The 20,433-nt window shown below is 51.4% G+C and overlaps 1 protein-coding gene across 1 annotated transcript in view; it reads left to right on the top strand.

Annotated features, from left to right (window-relative positions):
* Positions 1-20,433, top strand: part of UNC13A (unc-13 homolog A) — a 57,976-nt gene that overhangs the window by 30,827 nt on the left and 6,716 nt on the right. Inside the window, exons 19-42 of the mRNA XM_060094455.1 lie at positions 297-438; positions 721-890; positions 1,856-1,971; positions 3,285-3,448; positions 3,819-3,969; positions 4,280-4,348; positions 4,669-4,758; positions 5,226-5,360; positions 6,932-7,065; positions 8,160-8,245; positions 8,439-8,565; positions 9,224-9,320; positions 9,700-9,843; positions 10,732-10,815; positions 11,397-11,474; positions 11,730-11,818; positions 12,260-12,412; positions 13,384-13,507; positions 14,328-14,333; positions 15,870-15,908; positions 17,031-17,060; positions 18,453-18,509; positions 18,891-18,971; positions 19,872-20,019. Of these exons, the coding sequence (XP_059950438.1) occupies positions 297-438; positions 721-890; positions 1,856-1,971; positions 3,285-3,448; positions 3,819-3,969; positions 4,280-4,348; positions 4,669-4,758; positions 5,226-5,360; positions 6,932-7,065; positions 8,160-8,245; positions 8,439-8,565; positions 9,224-9,320; positions 9,700-9,843; positions 10,732-10,815; positions 11,397-11,474; positions 11,730-11,818; positions 12,260-12,412; positions 13,384-13,507; positions 14,328-14,333; positions 15,870-15,908; positions 17,031-17,060; positions 18,453-18,509; positions 18,891-18,971; positions 19,872-20,019 (2,514 nt within the window). The remainder of the gene's footprint in view (positions 1-296; positions 439-720; positions 891-1,855; positions 1,972-3,284; positions 3,449-3,818; positions 3,970-4,279; positions 4,349-4,668; positions 4,759-5,225; positions 5,361-6,931; positions 7,066-8,159; positions 8,246-8,438; positions 8,566-9,223; positions 9,321-9,699; positions 9,844-10,731; positions 10,816-11,396; positions 11,475-11,729; positions 11,819-12,259; positions 12,413-13,383; positions 13,508-14,327; positions 14,334-15,869; positions 15,909-17,030; positions 17,061-18,452; positions 18,510-18,890; positions 18,972-19,871; positions 20,020-20,433) is intronic.

Here is a 20,433-nt window from a genome sequence, read left to right as displayed (position 1 = left end):
ACTGGGGGCTCAATCCTGCTGGGGACCTTAGGGGGACATTGTAGAGCACACACCCGAGTGTCCCACCCCAGGGGTGACCCTGGGGCACCTTCATATTCTTCATTGGGTGAGGGTTCCCTGGATGTTAACTCTAGCAAGCCGAGAGTGCCCAGTGGGTGTGTCCATGGGCTCCTGTGGCCAGAACAAAGCCCTCAGTCCTTGTCACAGGCATTCCCTGTGGAGCCTGTGACAGTGTCTGTTCTTGGCATGCCTTGCTCCTTGAGCCCACATTTATATTTGTTTTGTGTGTCTTCCAGTGGTCTGTGCCCAGGGCTTGCAGGCAAAGGACAAGACAGGATCCAGTGACCCCTACGTCACCGTCCAGGTCGGGAAGACCAAGAAACGGACGAAAACCATCTATGGAAACCTGAACCCCGTGTGGGAGGAGAACTTCCACTTGTAAGTGTCTGGCTGGGCCCCCAGCCCCCTATATCGAGCTCCCTGTTGGAGCAGCTGAAGGGTGGCCTTCAAACACCTGCCCTGGGACTTCCCTGGTGGTCCAGTGGTTAAGACTCCATGCTCCCAATGCAGGGGGCCCGGGTTCCATCCCTGGTCAGGGAACTAGATCCCGCATGTGACACCTAAAGATCCCGCACACAGCAAAGAAGATCCTGCATGCCGCAGCCCGTCACAGACCAAAAAAAAAAGGCCCCTGCCCCAACCTCTTCTTCCCCCCTGCAGTGAATGTCACAACTCCTCGGACCGAATCAAGGTGCGTGTCTGGGATGAGGACGATGACATCAAATCTCGCGTGAAGCAGCGGTTCAAGAGGGAATCCGATGACTTCCTGGGGCAGACGATCATCGAGGTGCGGACACTCAGTGGCGAGATGGACGTGTGGTACAACCTGGGTGAGCAAGGGTGGGGTTCTGCAGGGGAGAGGGGAGGGGGTCCCGGGGAGCCATCCAAAGTGGGGAGCCCAGCTGGAGGGGAGAGACAGTGTCAGCAGGAGTTAATCTAGAAGCCCAGTCTAACAGAGGAGGCAGAGTCTGTGAGCCCAGTCTGATGGGGCCAGGAAGCACCAGGCTGAGATGGTGAGCAGAACCCAGGACTCTCTTATTTCGGTGTGGGAGAGTGAGGGAGGGACAGACTCTCCATATCTCATTCTGATGGGGAAGGCAGGAAGCAAGACCTGAGGATCCTAGTGTAAGGAAAGAGGCACAGACCCAGGAATCTAACCTAAGAAAGGAGATTGAACTTTGAGAATCCAGTCTAAGGGAACAGGTAGAGTTTGGGATTCCTAATCTGAGAGGGGAGCTACAGACCCAAGAGCCCTGTCTAAGAATGATGAGTAGAATCTGTGAGCCCAGTCTGAGGGCAGAGGAAGAACCCAGTCTGAGAGGGGTGAGCAGAGTCTAGAAACTTCTTAGTTTGGTTAGAGGAAATCTAGATATCCTATTCTGATGAGGGAAGCAGGAAGCAAGACCTGGGGATCCTAGTCTGAGGAAAGAGGCACAGACCCAGGAATCCTGTCTAAGAAGATGGGTAGACTCCGGGGACCTTGATTTGATGGGGGTGGCAGAGTCTGGGAGCACAGCCTGGGGAAGAAGCGAGGCTCCTAGTCTAAAGAGGGAGATGCAGACCAAGGAAATTAATCTGAGTGAGGAAGCAAGATCTGGGATCCTAGTGAGATGGGAGAGACAGGGCCTAAGAATTCTAGTCTAATGGGGGAGACACAAGTCTAGGAAGCCAATCTGAGGAGAAACACCTAGGCTTTAATTCAGGGAGTCTGACAGGGCTGCAGTTACGCATATGTTAAAATAGTCCAGGGCTATATTGGGAAGTTCTGACACTGCCATCCCTTTCCGCCCTGCAGACAAGCGGACTGACAAATCTGCTGTGTCGGGTGCCATCCGGCTACACATCAGTGTGGAGATCAAAGGCGAGGAGAAGGTGGCCCCCTACCACGTCCAGTATACCTGTTTGCACGAGGTGAGGCCCACTGCTCCACCCTGCATTTGAAGTTCACCTTTGTCTCCCACGTTACCTCCACTCACCATTCCTGCCTGCCTACCTCCTCCTTCCTCTTTCTGACCACACCATTCGCATTCCCCTGGGCCTCTGAGACTGTCCCCTATGCCATTCTCTGTGCTCAGAAAACTCCTCCCTGTAAATCAGTGTCCAGCTTCAGGGCCCCCTCCTCTAGAAGCCCTCCGTGACCTCCAGGCAGACTCTCACTACAGAGATCCAGGTCTTCCAACTGTCCCAGTCCTGAACACTCGGGGTTAGGTTTTTGTGTGCCTGGGTTTGTCTCTTCCAGCTACCTAGGGGTTCCTGGAGAGAACTCAGTATGTTGAATGAATAAATGATTGGATGAATGAGTATTGAGCAAATAAAGAATGGGTGGAAAGATGAAAGGATGGATGGATGGATGTGTGCTTGATCTATTGGAAGTATAGATGAGTTGGATGCATGAATTGGGGATAGTTGGATAGATGGATGGGTGAATAGATGGATGGACAGATAGATGAAGGATGGAAGGATGGATGGATGGATAAATTGATGGGTGGATAGATAGGTGATGGATGGATGGTTGAATGGGTTGATAAGTTAGATGGACAGATTAAGCTGTGGGTAGTAGATGGGATAGATGGGCATGTGGTTGAATTACTAGACAGAAGGATGAGTGGATAGGTGAATTTGGGGGTAGTTGGTATGGTGGGTAGATAGGTTGGTGGATAGATGGATGGATGGAAGAAAGGGTGGGTGGATGGATGTATAGTTGAACCATCCACAGATGTATGGATGGGAGAATTTTGGAGTAGTAGGATAGGTGGATGTATGAGTAGATGCATGGACAGATGGATGATGGACAGGTGGATTGATGGTTGATTGGATAGAAGGATGAATTACTGGATGGACAGGTGAAGTTGCGGGTAAATGTACGGGATGGATGGATGTGTGGTTGAGTTACTGAAAGAATGGATAAAGTGAACAGGTGGATTTTTGGTAGTTGGATTGATGGGTAAGGGAGTAGATGGTTAGAGGAATGGGTGGGTAGATGGGTGGATGGACAGATGGACGGATGGATGGGTGTGTAGTTGAACTATTGGGAGGATGGATGAGGGATAGCTGAAATTTGAGGTACTTGGATGGATGGACGGGTAGTGGACAGCTGAAAGGGTAGATGAATGAATTAATGAATAAATAGATAGATGGATGATGTAAACTGCCCTATACTTGGGATCTCTGACCCCCGGTGTCCCCTTGCACTCTCTATGACACCTTCTCCCTTGTGGTGGCAGAACCTGTTCCACTTCGTGACAGACGTGCAGAACAACGGGGTCGTGAAGATCCCAGATGCCAAGGGTGACGACGCCTGGAAAGTTTACTATGATGAGACAGCCCAGGAGATTGTGGATGAGTTTGCCATGCGCTATGGCGTCGAGTCCATCTACCAAGCCATGACGTAAGGCTGCAGGCTGTGGTGGACATGAGGATGAGGTGCAGGAAACTGGGGGGAGGGGTGGTTACCAAGTGGACACTGGCAAATCTGGGGTGGAAGGGATTCTTGGGAGGAGGAGCCAGGGAGGAAGTGAGTGTGGTGGGGGTTATGTAATTTCCCTGGAGGTTAGACAAGTGCCATTGCTGGGGGCTAGAGTGACAAGGATGAGAGCTGGAGATAAGAGGCAGAGATAGGGCAATTCAGAGAGGAGACAAACTCAGAGAACAGAATCAAGCAGAGGAAAAGGAGACAGTTTGGGGGCTTGTGAGGGCTGTCTTAGAGGCATTCTGGGAGCTGGACACCAGACCCAGTGCTTCCCATTCCCTCCTACCAGCCACTTTGCCTGCCTCTCCTCCAAGTACATGTGTCCTGGGGTGCCTGCCGTCATGAGCACCCTGCTTGCCAACATCAACGCCTATTATGCGCACACCACCGCCTCCACCAACGTGTCTGCCTCTGACCGCTTCGCAGCCTCCAACTTCGGGGTCAGTCCCAGGGGCAGTGGCCTGGAGATGAGGGAGAGCTTGACTCTGTGCTGTTCACACCTCGTGTGATTTCCAGATCCCCAATCTGGACCTGACTTGCTGTGTGACACTGCACTAGTCACTTCCCCTCTCTGAGCCTCATTTTACCCCTCTGTTGAATGGATGTTATGAGGGGTCAGTTCAACAACGGATGGGGTACACTTAACGTATAGCAACCACTTAGCCAATGTGGCAGCCACCTTTAGTTGCTACACTTGATCCCCAAGTCCCTGCTTTCATCCAGCCTTCTCCTCCTCCTCTGCCTCCTCAGAAAGAACGCTTTGTGAAGCTCCTGGACCAGCTGCATAACTCCTTGCGGATTGACCTCTCCATGTATCGGGTGAGAAGAGCATGCATGATGGTTTGCTCACCCCATGCATGTGTGTGCCTGGAGGGGACAGCTGCCAGCAGGCATGCACATGGGAGGACCCATCTTAACACGTAGAATGTGTTCCTCTGACACATGTACACGTATGTGGGCAGCACCTGCCCAAAAAATTTGGTGTATCCAAGCAGACAACCCCAGTTACTTCAAGGTGTTCTCAATGACCCCTAACACACCTCCTGAAAGTTGGAGGCTCTTGTGTCTCCCCTAAAACGCTGTCTCCCATCATCCCCCGGCCTTCTTCCATAACCCCACCTCTCTTCTCCCTTCCATAGAATAACTTCCCAGCCAGCAGCCCAGAGAGACTCCAGGACCTCAAATCCACGGTGGATCTTCTCACCAGCATCACCTTCTTTCGGATGAAGGTTGGTAATGGGACCCAGTTCCATTAGCTCTCCAAGGAGTATACTCTGGGTCTGTTAGCTCCTAAATGAGTAACATTTCTTCTGGAAAGCAGTGCCCTTTCTCAGTGACCCTCTGCTTTCACATTGCTACAACATTTCCTTAAAACCAGCTCCATGGGGCCTCCCTGGTGGCGCAAGTGGTTGAGAGTCCGCCTGCCGATGCAGGGGATACGGGTTCGTGCCCCGGTCTGGGAGGATCCCATATGCCGCGGAGCGGCTGGGCCCGTGAGCCATGGCCGCTGAGCCTGCGCGTCCGGAGCCTGCGCGTCCGGAGCCTGTGCTCCGCAACGGGGGAGGCCACAACAGTGAGAGGCCCGCATACCGCAAAAAAAAAAAAAAAAAAAAACCCAGCTCCACTTGAAGCCACTTCCTGGGTACCTCCTGTCCCAACTGTGTACACCCATGCATATCTCACTTCCTCCTGCCAGGTGCAAGAACTGCAGAGCCCACCCCGAGCCAGCCAGGTGGTGAAGGACTGTGTGAAAGCCTGCCTCAACTCCACTTATGAATACATCTTCAACAATTGTCATGAACTCTACAGTCGAGAGTACCAGACTGACCCGGTGAGGACCCCAGATGAGGCAGAAGGGACTAGGGAACTCCAACCAGACCCTAGTCCAAGTCCCACATCTGCCCCTTCCCGAGTGATTTAACCATTCTGGGCCTCAGTATCTCCCTCTGTAAAATGGGGTCATAAACCCACATCTCAGGATTAAGGAGGAGATTCAATGAGATACAAGCTTCAGATGAAACATAGTTAAGTGCTTAGCACCTGGTACACAGTAGGAGCTCAATAAATTTGGTTTTAGTTAAACTTAGTTGAGTCCGGCATAATACAATGTGCCTAGAATAGAGTCCCAGTTCAATAAATATTGAGTTGAATTGAATTTCTTCAGTTCAGTCTTGAACTCAATTTATTTGAGATCTTTCAACACGTCGTTTACATATATAATGTCCCAGGATTGTCAGTAAGGTTTCCAGGAGCTTATACTCTATTAGGAGGGAAAAATGTATAAATTGGGAATTTACAACCTGGGGTGATTAGCACTGGGATGGAGGAATTGCAAGAGGCTGTGGGAGCTGAGCCCCTTCCTCAGCTTGGGCTTCAGATAGGGGATAACACATAAGCTGAACTCAGTTCAATTTTATTTCATTCTGTTCATTTATATTCAGTTGAGTTGAAATCAAATTACTCTTAACTGAACTGGGTTGAGATGAAGTAGATTAAACTGGGCTGGGTTTAGTTCAACTATGATCAGTTTAGATCTATTTATTTCTGTTTGCTTGACTTCAGTTAAAATTGCTCTAGGCTAATTTGTGAGCATCACTGAGTTGGACTGAGTTGACTTTAACTGAGTAAAAATGTATTCATCTCCATTCAGTTTACTTGAATTGAAATTGTTCTTGACTGGGTTGAGTTGGCTTGAGTTAGGATGAGCTAGGTTGTTGGATTAGGTACCGTTGAGTTCAACTGAGTTTGGTTGAGTTGGACTTATTTCAGTTGAGTTTAACTACTTTCATTTCCATTGATTAATAACTAAAGCTGGATTGAGGTGGCCTGAGTATGTTAGGTTGAGATAAGTAGGTGGAGTTGGATTGGGTTGACTTGGGTTGAGTTAAATTAGATTACGTTGGGTTGGGTTGAGTTCAAGGTGATTTATTTCCGTTATTTTGATTTAGATTGATCTTGATCTTGAACAAGTTGATTAGGTTCAATCCAATTGGGTTCATTTGAGTTTAATTCAATCCAGTTAAGTTTAATTCCACTAATTCAGTGTAATTGTTCCAGTTCCACTGAATTAACTCTGAAAACTGCCATCTGTTAAGCTAAGTGGTCCTGATTTGCATTCATTTCAGTTCTGTTTGGTTTAGCGGGCTTGAGTTTGTTCAACTAAATTCAGTTCCATTCAGTTTTATGAGTTGAGCCTAATTAAGCTTCGTTGAGCTGTGTGGACATGAGCTCTGTTGGGGCCAGTGTATGTGAGTTTAGTTCCTTTTCATGCAGACCTCACACCCGAAACTTACATATGTTAATGGGGCCCTTCCTCACTAACTTCCTGGCCCTCAATAATGAAATGTCTGAGCTCCCCACCCCTGGATCCTTTGTGGCCAACATCCCTACTGTTCTTTCCAGGCCAAGAAGGGGGAAGTTCCCCCAGAGGAACAGGGCCCCAGCATCAAGAACCTCGACTTCTGGTCCAAGCTGATCACTCTCATAGTGTCCATCATTGAGGAAGACAAGAATTCCTACACTCCCTGCCTCAACCAGTGAGTTCTGTGTCTGTGCAGTTAATTATCTAGAGGTCGTCATGAATGTGTGTCACAGTTTTGTGCCTTGTGTGTAAAGGCAATCGTATCTAATTACATATGAAATGTTGTATATGTGGGGGCAGTTGTGGATGTGGTTGTGCATGGATGAAATATGGCATAATTTGCAAACAAACAAAATTGTGTGCATGTACACAATCACTGGTCTAACCAGACATGTATTTTGTATGTGTTGATTTGTGTAACTGTGCACATATGTATGTAATTTTATATGTGTCTGTAGGTTCATAAATAACAATAGATCGTGTTGTTCAAGTATTTACTATGTTAGATACTCTACTAAATGTTTTGCATGTACATCACACTATCTCTTACATGTGTGTATATACTTTTGTGTATAGTTGTGGTTTATGGATTTAATTGTTATTTGTGTACAATTGTAGAATGTACTTTAATGTGCAATATTGTGTATTGTGTAACTGTGTGAATGTGTGCACACTTTTGGTTTGTGGCTTTACATGTTTGTAGAATTTTCGCCTGTGTTAGCTGAATGAGCTATTGTGTTTTACTGCTCCCTGAGGTGAGAGCTAGAAAGGCTCCTGTCTCTGGGGTGCCAGCATCTCTTGGTTACTTAGATATTGAGTTAAGATGAGGGATTTTGGATGGATGGACCAAATGATGGATGGATGAATGGATGGATGGACAGATGAATGGAGATGGATGGATGAATGGATGGATGGATTAATAAGTGAATGGATGTATAGATCAGTGGAAGGAGGGGTGGGTGGATAAAGGAATGAATGCAAGGATGGATGGAGAGATGGACAGATGGGTGAATAGACAGATGGGTGGGTGAATGGATAGGTAGATAGATGGATGAATGGGTTAATGAGTGAATGGAGGGATGGGTAGGTGGAGGCTCAGAGAGAAGCAGGGCCCCAGTGCAGAGTCACTCAGCAAGTCAGTAGCTATGAATGAACTTGAATCCAGATCCCTTGCCTGTCCCACACTACCCTCTGGGGCTGGGAAGGCCAAAGCATCCTATGCCATCTGGCTTCTGTCTTCCAAGCTTTCACTTTCATGGCCTTCACCAGGTTTCCCCAGGAATTGAACGTGGGTAAAATCAGCGCTGAAGTGATGTGGAATCTGTTTGCCCAGGATATGAAGTATGCAATGGAGGGTGAGTCCTCCCACCCCTGTATCTCCCAGCCTGGCTACAGCAGGTAGCTGTGCCTCAGTGTCCCCTCTAAGTCTGTGAGTGCCCTGGACCCTCATACCTGAGGTCAGACATCAGTGATGGCCAGAGTGGGCACTACCAATACAGAGAGTGGCAGACCCTCCCGGCTAAGCTGCCCCCTTGCTTCCCCCACCAGAGCACGATAAGCATCGCCTATGCAAGAGTGCTGATTACATGAACCTCCACTTCAAGGTCAAATGGCTCTACAATGAGTATGTGACAGAGCTTCCTGCTTTTAAGGACCGAGTGCCTGAGTATCCTGCGTAAGTCCTGTGCCCTGAACCCAAGCCAGAACTGTAGCGCTGACAGCTAGACTGAGGTCCAGGGTGGGAAGGTTGACCTCCTCAGAGTTCCCTGGGCATCAGGGGCACAGGTGGGGTACAAACCCAGTGCTCTCCGTTCTCAGTCATTGGACTATGGACAATTAATGGTCACAAGTATCAGGAACCGTGCTGAGCAGTCCCACTTGTCTTTTCTCATTTAATCGTTTCACCAATTCTACGAGATGGGAGTGTTGTCATTCCCACTTTGTGGATCAGGAAATAGAGGATAAAATGCTGAAGGATTTGCCCAAGGTGATGTCTAATTAGTGACGGAGCCAGGATTCGAACTCAGGATGTCTGACTCTCGGGCTTTGTTGGAGAATGGGATGATGGTCACCATTTACCAAGGACCTACTGTGTGCTGTATCAGGATTTCAGAGAATAAACCCACTTGCCCAGGGGCAGTTTATCAACCAGGATTTCCACATGTCTGGGCCTTGCTCTGACAATAGTCACATCCTTCATTTCAAGGATGAAGCAGCCAAGGCCTCATGCAGGAGGGGAGCTGGGGAGTGGCCACCCAGGCCATAGCGTGAGTTTGAGCAGAGGGTTAGGGGGACAAGAGACGGCAGGGCCCCATCCCGTCTCTCCATTCCAGGTGGTTTGAGCCCTTCGTCATCCAGTGGCTGGACGAGAATGAGGAAGTGTCCCGGGATTTCTTGCATGGAGCCCTGGAGCGAGACAAGAAGGACGGGGTAAGAAGGCTGATCCACCACCAAGGTCCCAGTCTGCTCACAGTGGCCTCACTACTTCTGGGGTCCATTGGGATCCAATTTGGGGGCAAAAAATGCCCTTCGGATGAGGCCAGTCTCTGAAAGGTGCCAGCCATGTTTGTCTTGTTCACAGTGTTGACGGTCTTTTGTTCATCCAACAAACGAATGATGGTTTATCAAGCCCGACCCCTCCCCGCTGTGTACACCTCTAAGTCTTGGCTCTAAGTTCGCCTTGCACACTGTCCATCTCATTATCATCCCAGGGCATTCTGGCTCTCTCTGTGGAGAGCAAGAGGGTTGGGCTCTGGGAGCTGCCTGGCTCTGACCTCTCTCCTCCCTCCTGCCCTCCTTCCCAATGCAGTTCCAACAGACTTCAGAGCATGCCCTGTTCTCTTGCTCCGTGGTGGATGTCTTCTCCCAGCTCAATCAGAGCTTTGAGATCATCAAGAAACTTGAGTGTCCTGACCCCCAGATCGTGGGGCACTACATGAGACGCTTTGCCAAGGTTCGGGAGTGTGGATGGGGTCCAGGTGGGGGATGGAACAGGGTCAAAGTTGGGGTTGGAGTTGAGGTTAGGATTGGGGTCAGAGTCAGGATTGATATTGAGGTTGGGTCTGAGGTCAAGGTTGGGGTTGGTGCTATCACTGGTATTAAGGTAGGGGTTGAGGTCAGTGTTGGAGTTGGTCATGCCATAGTGATTGGAATTGTGGGTGAAGTTTGAGGTTGGGATTGGAGGTTGAGGTTTGGGTTGAGGATAGGGCTGGTAATATCATTGGGATTGGAGTTGAAGTTGGGAATCAGGGTTTAGGCTGAGGTTGAGTTTGAGGTTGGGATTGAGGTCAGGGTTGTGGTTAAAGCTGGAGTTGAATTTGGAGCTGGGGTCAGGCTTAGAGATGGGGTTGAGGTTGGGGTTAGTTTTAGGGTTACTATTAGGACTGAGATTCAATTGGGCATTGAGGTTGGAGTGAATGTTAGGATTTATGGAGAATGTGGGTGGGTGTTGGGGCGAGTTTGAAGGTTGGAACCATTGGCCTGGGGTTGAGGTTCAGATGGGTTGACTTTAACCTGGGGTGAAGTTGAGGATCGCAGATAGGAATTGGGATTCCATTTGGGACTGAGTTATGCTTGTGTTTGGGGCTGGGTTAATGTGATTGTTGGTTGCTCTTGAGCCCAGCTTAAAAAAGAGCTGGGGGTCTCTGTAAAATAATCCTCTTCATCTGGTGGTGTCTCCCTTTGGCCATGATGGTCATCCTGGGTGGAGAATTCACCCAGCCCAGTGGTCCATCTTAGGTGCTAGTAGGAGTTCGGGTTCATCCCTGATCTCACTAGTGGCTCTTGATGGGCCCATCCAAGCCCAGCCCCTTGTCTGACCCGCCCTCTCTGTCCCCACCAGACCATCAGTAATGTGCTCCTCCAGTATGCGGACATCATCTCCAAGGACTTCGCCTCCTACTGCTCCAAGGAGAAGGAGAAAGTGGTGACCTGCGGGGATCCCTGTCCTGTTTCCCCCTAACCCCATTCCATACCCCCAGAGGTCCATCCTTCCCTGGGCCCTGATACCTGTGTCTGCATGTGTGTCCAACTGTGTGTGTCTTTGTGTCAGACTATGTGAGTCTGGGGGTATCTGGAGGTGAGGGGATGTGCCTTCATGTCATTGTCTGGTTGTTGTGAATGAAGCCTTCAGGGTGTATGCTTCGGGGTGTAAGCTCAAAATTTTGAGCTTACAAAGTTTTGAGCCCATGTAGAAGAATACTGGTATGTGACAAGAACTCCCCTTCCTGCTACTCCCAGAGGTCCAGCCCCTCTCCTGGACCCACCAGGTTCAGCCCACCCTGGGGGAGTCCTCCTTCCCCCTGTTGGTCCCCAGAGACACACCCCCCCAACACTCCCAGAAATCTGATCCCAAATGCTGACTTCCATTCTCAGATGACCCTATGGGACCCCAGCTTCCTCCAGACCCAGACCCTGTAACCATCTGAGGTCCCTGGCAGTGTGGGGGAGGGGAGGCTCTGGGGAGAGGTCCTGAGCACTGACTCCCTGTTCTGTCCCCATCCCTAGCCCTGCATCCTCATGAACAACACTCAGCAGCTGCGAGTTCAGCTAGAGAAGATGTTCGAAGCCATGGGAGGAAAGGAGGTGAGGCAGGGACCCCGTGGGGTCATCATCATCCCCGTGTCCCTGCAGGCCCCAGAGCTTGTACCTGATGAATTCCACTTCAGCTACTCCATCAAACCCAAACAAGCGGCTTAACTGTCTGGGCCTCAGTTTCCTCTCCAGCCCCTTGGTATCCCTTTCCCTGGATTGGATCCCTTTCCCTGGGTCGGATGGGAAAATGCCCCATCCATGTGGATGCCCTATAAACCTGACCTGATGTCCCTTCTCCCTCCTCAGCTGGATGCTGAGGCCAGTGACATCTTGAAGGAGCTACAGGTGAAACTCAACAACGTCTTGGACGAGCTCAGCCGGGTGTTTGCTAACAGGTGGGGGCATCTCCAGGGCTGGGAGCAGAAGGGAGGGGACAGCTCTCAGACCTCTGAGCCTGCGGCACCTGGAGACTCAGCAGATGTAGTGGCGAAGATCTCAGGCTAGGAGTTAGATGAAGTTGAGTTCAATGCAGGCTTCACTGCTTACTAGCTGTGTGGCCTTGGGTGTGTTGCTTAACCTCTCTGAATCTTAGTTTACCCATCTGTAAAGTGGAGATGATGATAACAATAGTACCTGAGTAGGACTGTGTGATGAAATAAACAACACAGGTAAATATCTTAGTCTGATGTCCATTTCTGCTATTAAATCCCACCCTGGCTGTTATATGCCATGGCTCCCTGATGCTGGTGATAAAAGGTCCACAGATCAGCTTCATCCTGCCTTTCTTCCAGAGGCCAGGAGAGTCTGATCTGAGCTCCTCCTCTCTGTGTTCCCAGCTTCCAGCCACACATTGAAGATTGTGTCAAGCAGATGGGTGACATCCTTAGCCAGGTGAAAGGCACAGGCAATGTGCCAGCCAGTGCCTGCAGCAGTGTGGCCCAGGATGCCGACAATGTACTGCAACCCATCATGGACCTGCTGGACAGCAAGTGAGCCAGGCTAGGTGGACTGAGTCCACCAGGGAGGGCTCCGGGGTCGGGCCTCAGAAACCTGGGGGCTGGCCTGGAAAGGACACTCAGGGCATGTTTGCTGGGTGATGGTTTGGATGGGTGGGTGAGTGGAGGCATGAAGGGATGGAAAAATGGGTGGGTTAATGATTGGAAGGGTTAGTGGGTAAGTATTTGTATGGATGAATGGATGGTAAATGACATGAGGGATGGGTGGGCAGATGGATGTGTAGATTAAAAGATAAATGCTTAGAAACCTAGATGGAGGGTATATGGGTAAAAGGATGGTTGGATAGATGAATGGATGGATGGAGAGTTGGATAAATATTTGGATGGATGAATAACTGTTTGGAGGATGGGTGGGAGGACGGAAGAAAGGAAAGAAGGAAGGTAGGGAAAAGTGATGGAGGAAGAATTAAAGAAGGTTGCCGTAAGGATGGTTTGGTGGATGGGTGGGTCACTTGTTGGAAGGATCATGGTGGATTGCCCTCTCTCAATCCCATACCGTCAATCATGAACTCTTTGTTGCTTTCGCTCTCATTCCCTTCCTCTCTCTTCTGAGCATGGCCTCAGCCCCCTCATAGTCCCTGGTCTCCAACCTTCCTATTCCAGATCATCCCCCACTATGTTCTTTCAAACAGGAAAGTCTGACTGTGTCTCTTCTCTCTTAAACACTCTCCCCACTGCCCTCATGCTAAGGCCCAGGCCTTCCTCCTAGACTTTGAGGCCCCTTCCAAGTCTAGCCCCTGCTCACCTGTCCAACCACCTTTCACTCTTCTCCCCATGCATCATGCATCATAGCCCCATCAGACCCCCCAGGGGCCCCTGTACAGGCTCTGTGCCCTCTTGCGTGTCCATGGAATGCCTTCCCACCTTGCCCATGTATTGAGGGGAAGGGGCTGCTCAGGTTAGGTCCATCTGGGCACTCTCTCAGGCCTGTCCCTTGCCCCCAGCCTGACTCTCTTTGCCAAAATCTGTGAGAAGACGGTGCTGAAGCGGGTGCTGAAGGAGTTATGGAAGCTGGTCATGAACACCATGGAGAAGACCATCGTCCTGCCACCCCTCACTGACCAGACGGTGAGGCCCACAGGGGGCCAGAGGGGACACCTGGGCTTCCTCCTCTTTGGGAGCCTAGAGAGCTTGGCATCAAAGGCATTGGGGGCTTAGAGGTCATCCAGGCACAAGGGCCATCTGAGGGTATAGAAGCCACCGGAGGTCAGTGGGGCCATTCAGAAATCAGAGAGGTCACACATGGGTCAAAAGTCATCAAAGAGGTCATTCAGGGGTCACTTAAAGGTCAAGTAAAGAGATGTCTAGGGGACACGGGTCACATGTGGGTCACGAGATTATTCAAAGGTCAGAGATCACCCAGACAACAGAGAGGTCAGCTTGGGGATCAAGGCCATCCGTGGGTTACAGAGGTTATAGGGGCCAGTGGGTTCATCAGGGGCCTTTGGAGGTCAATCAAGAGACAAGGAGAGGAGATACCCAGATTTCAAAGATCAGAGACCAATAGAACAGAGAGCTCCAGGAGGTCAACCAGAGGTTATGGAGAGCACCCAAGTTCGTAGAGTTCAAGCAGAGGTCAGTGGTCATCCAGAGACCAAGACCGTGCCTCTGGGACTCTTCTGGGAACAGCCCAGAGATGGTGATCTGCAGGGTTGGCAGGTGGGGGAGGGAGGGAGGGCGGCGGTGGGGGGGCCGCCTAGAGGCAATGATGGTGGGGGAGGCTCCGGACATCCCGCTGCCTGCCCGTCTCCTCCGGGCTGCTGGGCTGGGCTGGGGCACGGGGTCCGGGGTCCGTCCCTCCTTCTCCGCCCCTTCCCTGGCCTCCCTGGAGACTCATGGTGACTTATTCCCCCCTCCCCCACCGCCCTGCCCCCATCACGGCTGACAGATGATCGTAAGTAGAGGCCCCTCTGTCCGTCTGTCTGTCCATCCGCTCTGTGTCTGGACTCGGCCCACTGCGTGGCTGCGCCCCCCCACCCAGCGCCCCCTCCTCACCCACTGGCCCCCCATCCACTGTCCCACCTCCCGCCTAGATGTGCCTGTGTCTGTCTGGGGCGGGGCATGGGGAGGGGCAGGGCCTGGAGGGAGGGAGGCCACGCCCACCCCCAATTACAAATACTAAGGAGGGGCATCCCACCTCCCAAAACCTGGGCCCAGCACCTTCACATCTGCCCACATCTTTTAGTTAGAATTCGCCCTTACTCCCATGCTCAGACACCACCAGGATATCTGGGTCCCCGAAGCTAGAAGGAAGTTCAAAGTCAATGGAGCTCCTCTGACCTCTCTTTTCAGCTCTGAACTGTTAGTAGCCACCCAAAATACAGGTCCTCACCACCCCGGTCTGTATAGCTGATCAGTGCAGACCCCACCACCAACCCTGCTCACCTCACTTCCACCACACATACTAACACACAAGAATCCCAGACACACACCCAGGCACCCAGGTGGGGGACGATGTTGTGACTCCTTGGTGTCAGGCAGACTTGGCATCAAATCTCAGCCCAGCCATTCTCTCTGTGACCTTGGGAAGTCACTTCACCTCCCAACCTCCATTTCCTTGTCTGGAAAAAGAGGTTAATTGTAGCAGCTCTCTGAGTGTTGTTGTGAGAACCAAATAGGATGATGCATTAAAGTGCTCAACTCAGTGACAGACTGAGGCAATGCTCACTAAATTAGAGCTAATATTATTGGTGGTGGTGGTAGTATGTAGACACATAGGAGGGCAGAGATCAGTTAAAACCACTTTAGAGTCCTCTTTTGTAGGCAAGACAAGGAGGTTACAAGATTTCACCTTGTCAGAAGTTTGCTAGTGCTCATCTCACTTCTTGTGGCTGCAGTGAGGGTCTTTGGCTGTAACTACGTGGTGGCAGCGTACCCAACTACAGACAATGCATTTGTGAGTAGAGAGCTAAGGGAATTCACATTTATTGAGGATTTTCTGTATTCTAGACCTCATAGCTGTTGTTTCAGCTCACCTTCATGACAACCCTTTGTGAGATGGATGTTATTATTCCCATTTTACAGATGAGGAAAGCTGAGGCTCAGAGAGTCACTTGCTCAAAGCCACACAGTAAATATATGCCAGAGTCAGGATTCAAATTCAGGTCTGTCTGAATACAGAGCCTATTTGCTTTCCTGTTGACTCAAGAACCAAGAGCCTCATATATACAGTAAATGTAAATGGATTTTTTATTTTGGCAGCAACTTCTCTCTCTCTGGCTCTTTCTCTTTCCTGTCTCTCTGACTCTCTTGCCCTTTTTAAGAGTCAGTCATTAAGGCACACACACAATCCCCCCGGCAACCCTGTTACCAGCCCTCTGTGCAGTGCAGATGCCCTTTACTTCCTGTCCCCATGAGTATGTGTTATCACTCTGGATTCCCAGCCCACACAGCTTGCTAGGTTGATCACCTTGTGACATTGTCTCTGCAGGGCAACCTCTTGAGAAAACATGGCAAGGGATTAGAAAAGGTAATGAGGTCCTCGTCTGCACTGAGGTCCCAAGCTCTGGTGTCTGGGTGTGTGTGTGTATGTGTGCGTCCATTTGCATGGGCAGAAAGGCGAGCTGGGGGTCATGGGTAGGAGGACGGTGTCCTAACGAAAAACCAGAAGTCAGAGACAAAGCGATTCCCCAGGGACATGGCTTAGAGTGTGTGTGCGTGTTTGTGCGCAAACAGCTCCTGCCCTCTCAACGACAATACCCAAAGGGCTTATCCCAGGCCTGGGCTCAGCTGAAATTCTGTGGCTTCAAGAAGGGCCCAGACACTGGACAACTGCCCTGGACTGAGACATGTTTTGTTTTGTTTATTCTAATGGGTGTTTGTTACAAGGAGATAGGAGCCGTGGCAACATGTGAACAGTTGCCCTTGCTGTGCAGTCATACAGGAGCTATCATGCCTGTGTGCACACAAGTGGGGTCTCCACCTCATGAACATGGGTTGTAGGGCTTCCCAACTCACTCATCCAGCCCTTTGGGGAACACATGCAATATGTCAGGCACCATATACATGTATATACATCCCTGGGGGGGTGGAGAGTGCGTGGGTTTATGTGTGTAATTGTGCACATGCGTGCAAGTGTTTAGTAGTACACGTGTGTATTTTAGCTTGTGAATTCTGCACGTGTGTGTCTTTGTATGTTGATCTGGGGGTTTGTGTGTGCATAAACTTTCTGCACACCCATGGATGTGCCTGGGTGTGTGTCTGTGTGTTGAGTGAACTGGTGATACCTGTTAGTACGCTTCTTTTAGAGTCAGGCCTGCTGGGGTAAGGTCTTGGGAGTTGGGGGAGGAGAGACTCTGAGCCTTCACTTCTTTCCCCTCCCCGAGGCACCCCATCTTGGGGCAGGCTGACTGTGGGATTGGACACCTGTCCCCAGGTGATGGGCTGATTCTAGCCTCCTGACAGTCCAGAGTCTGGCCCCAGGTCCCCACCAGAGGACAAGGGAAGGTGCCTAGCTGGGGAGGGGGTCCAGCATTAGACCCAGAACCTGGGAGGGAGCTCGTGGGCTGTGCTTTGAGGGGGCAGGGAAGTCCCACTGTGTATCCTCTCAGCAGCCACCCGAACTCTGACCTTCGCCTGATTCTCTCCACAGGGCAGGGTGAAATTGCCAAGCCACTCAGATGTAAGACCAGCCTCTCCCTGTCTGTCTGGCTCCCACCCCAACCCCTACCTACCCACCACCCCACCCCGTACCTTCTTCCACCTCTGTGATCCGTGCCATCCGGGGGTGTACTGTGACCCTGTCTGTTGGTCTCTTCTTCCTTTGTCTGTCTGGCTTGCTCGTGAGGGGTGGTGCGGGGAGGGTGGCAGGTGGGGAGGAGGGTGCTGCAGGGGAAAGCAAGGTCCAGGCTGGGCTCCCGAGTAACTGTGCCTGTGACAGCCTTGGGGAATCACAGACAAGGAATAAGAAGAGTAGAGACAACCAGGATGCTAATAATAATACCGGTAGTGGCAGGGTGACCAGATCCCACTGGCCAGCTTGGAAAAGCATCGTGATTCCAAACATCCCAGCTGTAAATGGCCCTCCTGCCTGTCTAGCCCTGCCTAGGACCCCCAGACCACCCCAGGACCCAGTAATTCAGGACTCATAACTTCACTGATACTCAGCTCCCCCCACAGCTGTTATCCCCTAAGCTAGTGTAGGTGCCCCTATTAGCCAGGGGCGGAAACTGAGGCTCAGAAAGGGCCAAGGACATGCCTCAGGTCACCCAACATAGTGATGGAGGAGGCAGGACATGTAGCTTCCAGGCCACGACCCCATCTCCCCTAACACTGCCCGTGACCTCGAAACCAAGTGATAAGAATCGTGAACACTGAACAAAGACACGATTAGTCCCAGCTAAGCTGGAATATGATTTCCCCCATCAAGATGGGAAAACTGGGGGTCAGAGAGGTTAAATGACTTGCCCAGGGCCACATAGCAGAGCTGGGATTTGAACCCATGCCCACCCGGTTCATCGGAGCCATAACCAGGATGTCATATTGCTGATGTCTGTTTTGGGGAGGAGTGGGGGCGGGGTACTGAGGTGTGTGTTAAGGGGGAGGTTTCTTCTTTAAAAGGTCAGATTAACAGGCCCCCCAGATTACTGGGGAAATTCTTCTACAGAGGGAATGGGCCCATGGTGGGTGGTGGTTTTCACTACACAGAGCCCATCCCATAGTTTTCTCAAGGCTCCATGACTTGGGGCTGGCAAGCCCTACCCACACCTGCAAACACCATCACAGCCTGCTCTCTGTTTTCTTCTCTGTCCCACAAACCTGGGGTCATGGTGGAGATGGCAGGATGGGTAGCACCCCACGGGACTGAGATTTCTGGAGACAAGGTCACCATCTCCTTCTCAGCCCTTCCTGGGGGGCTCCAGACCTCTGTCCCCAGGACACAACCATTGCCCTGCCCAGAGCCTTTGGACAAGAACCAAGATGGCGTCCAGGGCTGGGGTGTCAGTGGCGGCTTGGACACTGGGCAGAAGGACCCCCCCACCCTCACCCGGGTTATGTCTTTTGTTACCTACAGGGAACCCAGATGATCTTCAATGCAGCCAAGGAGCTGGGTCAGCTATCTAAACTCAAGGTGAGGCCAGGGGTGGGGGCAGGAGATTGGGGTGGGAGGCTTCTTGGTGAAGAGGTCCCAGAATAGTGGCATGCTTTGCAGGCTCAAAGGACAGAGACCCTACTCAGACTGGCTTAATCACAATGTATTTGCTCAGTGTATTGAAAAGAGGTACAAGGTTCAGCTTCAGATACAGCTTGATCAAGAATACAAACAATTTATTCGACAAATATTTATTGAGCACCTGCTGTGTGCCAGCCACATGCTAGGCACTGGGAACACAATGATGAAAAGACAGACCCACTGTCCAACTCTTCAGAGTTTAGCAAGAATGAGACCCATAGGCAGATCCCCAAGGCAGAATTTGCTCTGCCCACCTGGACACTCTCTCCATCCATCCAGGACCACATGGTACGAGAAGAAGCCAAGAGCTTGACCCCGAAGCAGTGTGCAGTTGTTGAGCTGGCCCTGGACACTATCAAGGTGAGAGGCCACACCCCTGCCCATCCCAGATGGGACAGGCAGAGGGTGTGGCTGGTGTGGACATGGACCTAGGCTCAAACCCACCTTAATTCATTCCATTTATAAACACTTCCTGATGACCCTTCTATGTCAGCTCCAGGCTGGCTGATGGCAGGGACTTGAGGAGCCCCAGGCTGGATGTCAGCTGGATGTAGACATCCCCAGCCCTGTGGGGTAAGGACAGGGTAGAAGAAAAGATGGGAGAGCCCAGGGAGGGGGCAGTAAGGACTTTCTGGATTAGAAGGCATGTGGGAGGTGGTGGGGTTTGAGGAATGCATAGACATTCACAAGGCAAAGCAACAGCATTCTAGGCAGGGAACCAGTCCATGCAAGAACATGGAGACATGAAAGGGACCGTGGTCTCCATGAAATAAAAAGCGTGAAAACTACTCTGAAGGAAATGTTTTGTTGAAATGGAGAATTACAGCACAACAGGGTTGGCAACACATTAAGTTGGGGTGGTTAAGGAAAACTCCTTGAAACCTTAATCAAAGAAAGATAGGGAGCCAGCCATGGCAAAATAGGGAGTGGGGGTGGGGCTCGGAGGGCCTTCCTGCCAGTGAGCATAGTAAGTGAAAAGGCCCTGAGGCAGGTATGTTCTAGGGAAGACTTTTGGAAAGAAGGCTGGGAGGGGTGCAGGGCATGGGTGTTATTCTGAGGGTGCTGGGAGCCCACAGGCGTGTTTGGGGCAGGGGTGGAGGTGAGGGAATAGCAGGACCTGGGTGTTCTGAAGATCTGCCCTGTCATGGCGTATCACAGCAGAGGGTAGCGGAGTGGGGGAGGGGGAGTTGGGGCTGCCCAGCCCGATGCGCGGGTATGGGGTCCCGCCAGCCTTACCTCTCTCCACCCTGTTCCCCACAGCAATACTTCCATGCGGGTGGCGTGGGCCTCAAGAAAACCTTCCTGGAGAAGAGTCCAGACCTGCAGTCCCTGCGCTATGCCCTGTCCCTCTACACGCAGGCCACCGACCTGCTCATCAAGACATTCGTGCAGACGCAGTCGGCCCAGGGTAAGAAGCCACTGGTTAACGCGATGACAATCCCCGCCCGCAGGGGCAGCCGAGCCCCTTTGACTCACCTCCTCTGTGATGTCATGGGTCCGGGCCGAATTAACAGCTCCGGGGCGCACCTGAGCTCCATGGTGTCACCAGGCCAATAAGCGATCTACAGCTCCTAGGGGCGGAACCTATGACGTCATTGGGCCAGGAGGGGATGCCCTCTCCTGGGAAAATCCATGACGTCATGGGGTCAGGATGTGATTGAAAGTTGTGGGGCGGGATCTCCGACGGCCAGGAAGGGAGTGATTGACAGCTCTTAGGGGCGGGACCTCGACGCCCTGGTTCCAGGGAGTGGTTGACATCTCTGGGGGAGGGACCTGTGACGGTGTTGACTAAGGAGTGATTGACAGCTCTGGCAGGGGCGGG

Source organism: Mesoplodon densirostris, chromosome 3 (assembly GCF_025265405.1).
Source record: "Mesoplodon densirostris isolate mMesDen1 chromosome 3, mMesDen1 primary haplotype, whole genome shotgun sequence".
In the NCBI taxonomy this organism is placed as follows: domain Eukaryota; kingdom Metazoa; phylum Chordata; class Mammalia; order Artiodactyla; family Ziphiidae; genus Mesoplodon; species Mesoplodon densirostris.
Note: the sequence above shows the minus strand (reverse complement) of the source record. Positions and strands in the feature narration are given on the sequence as shown.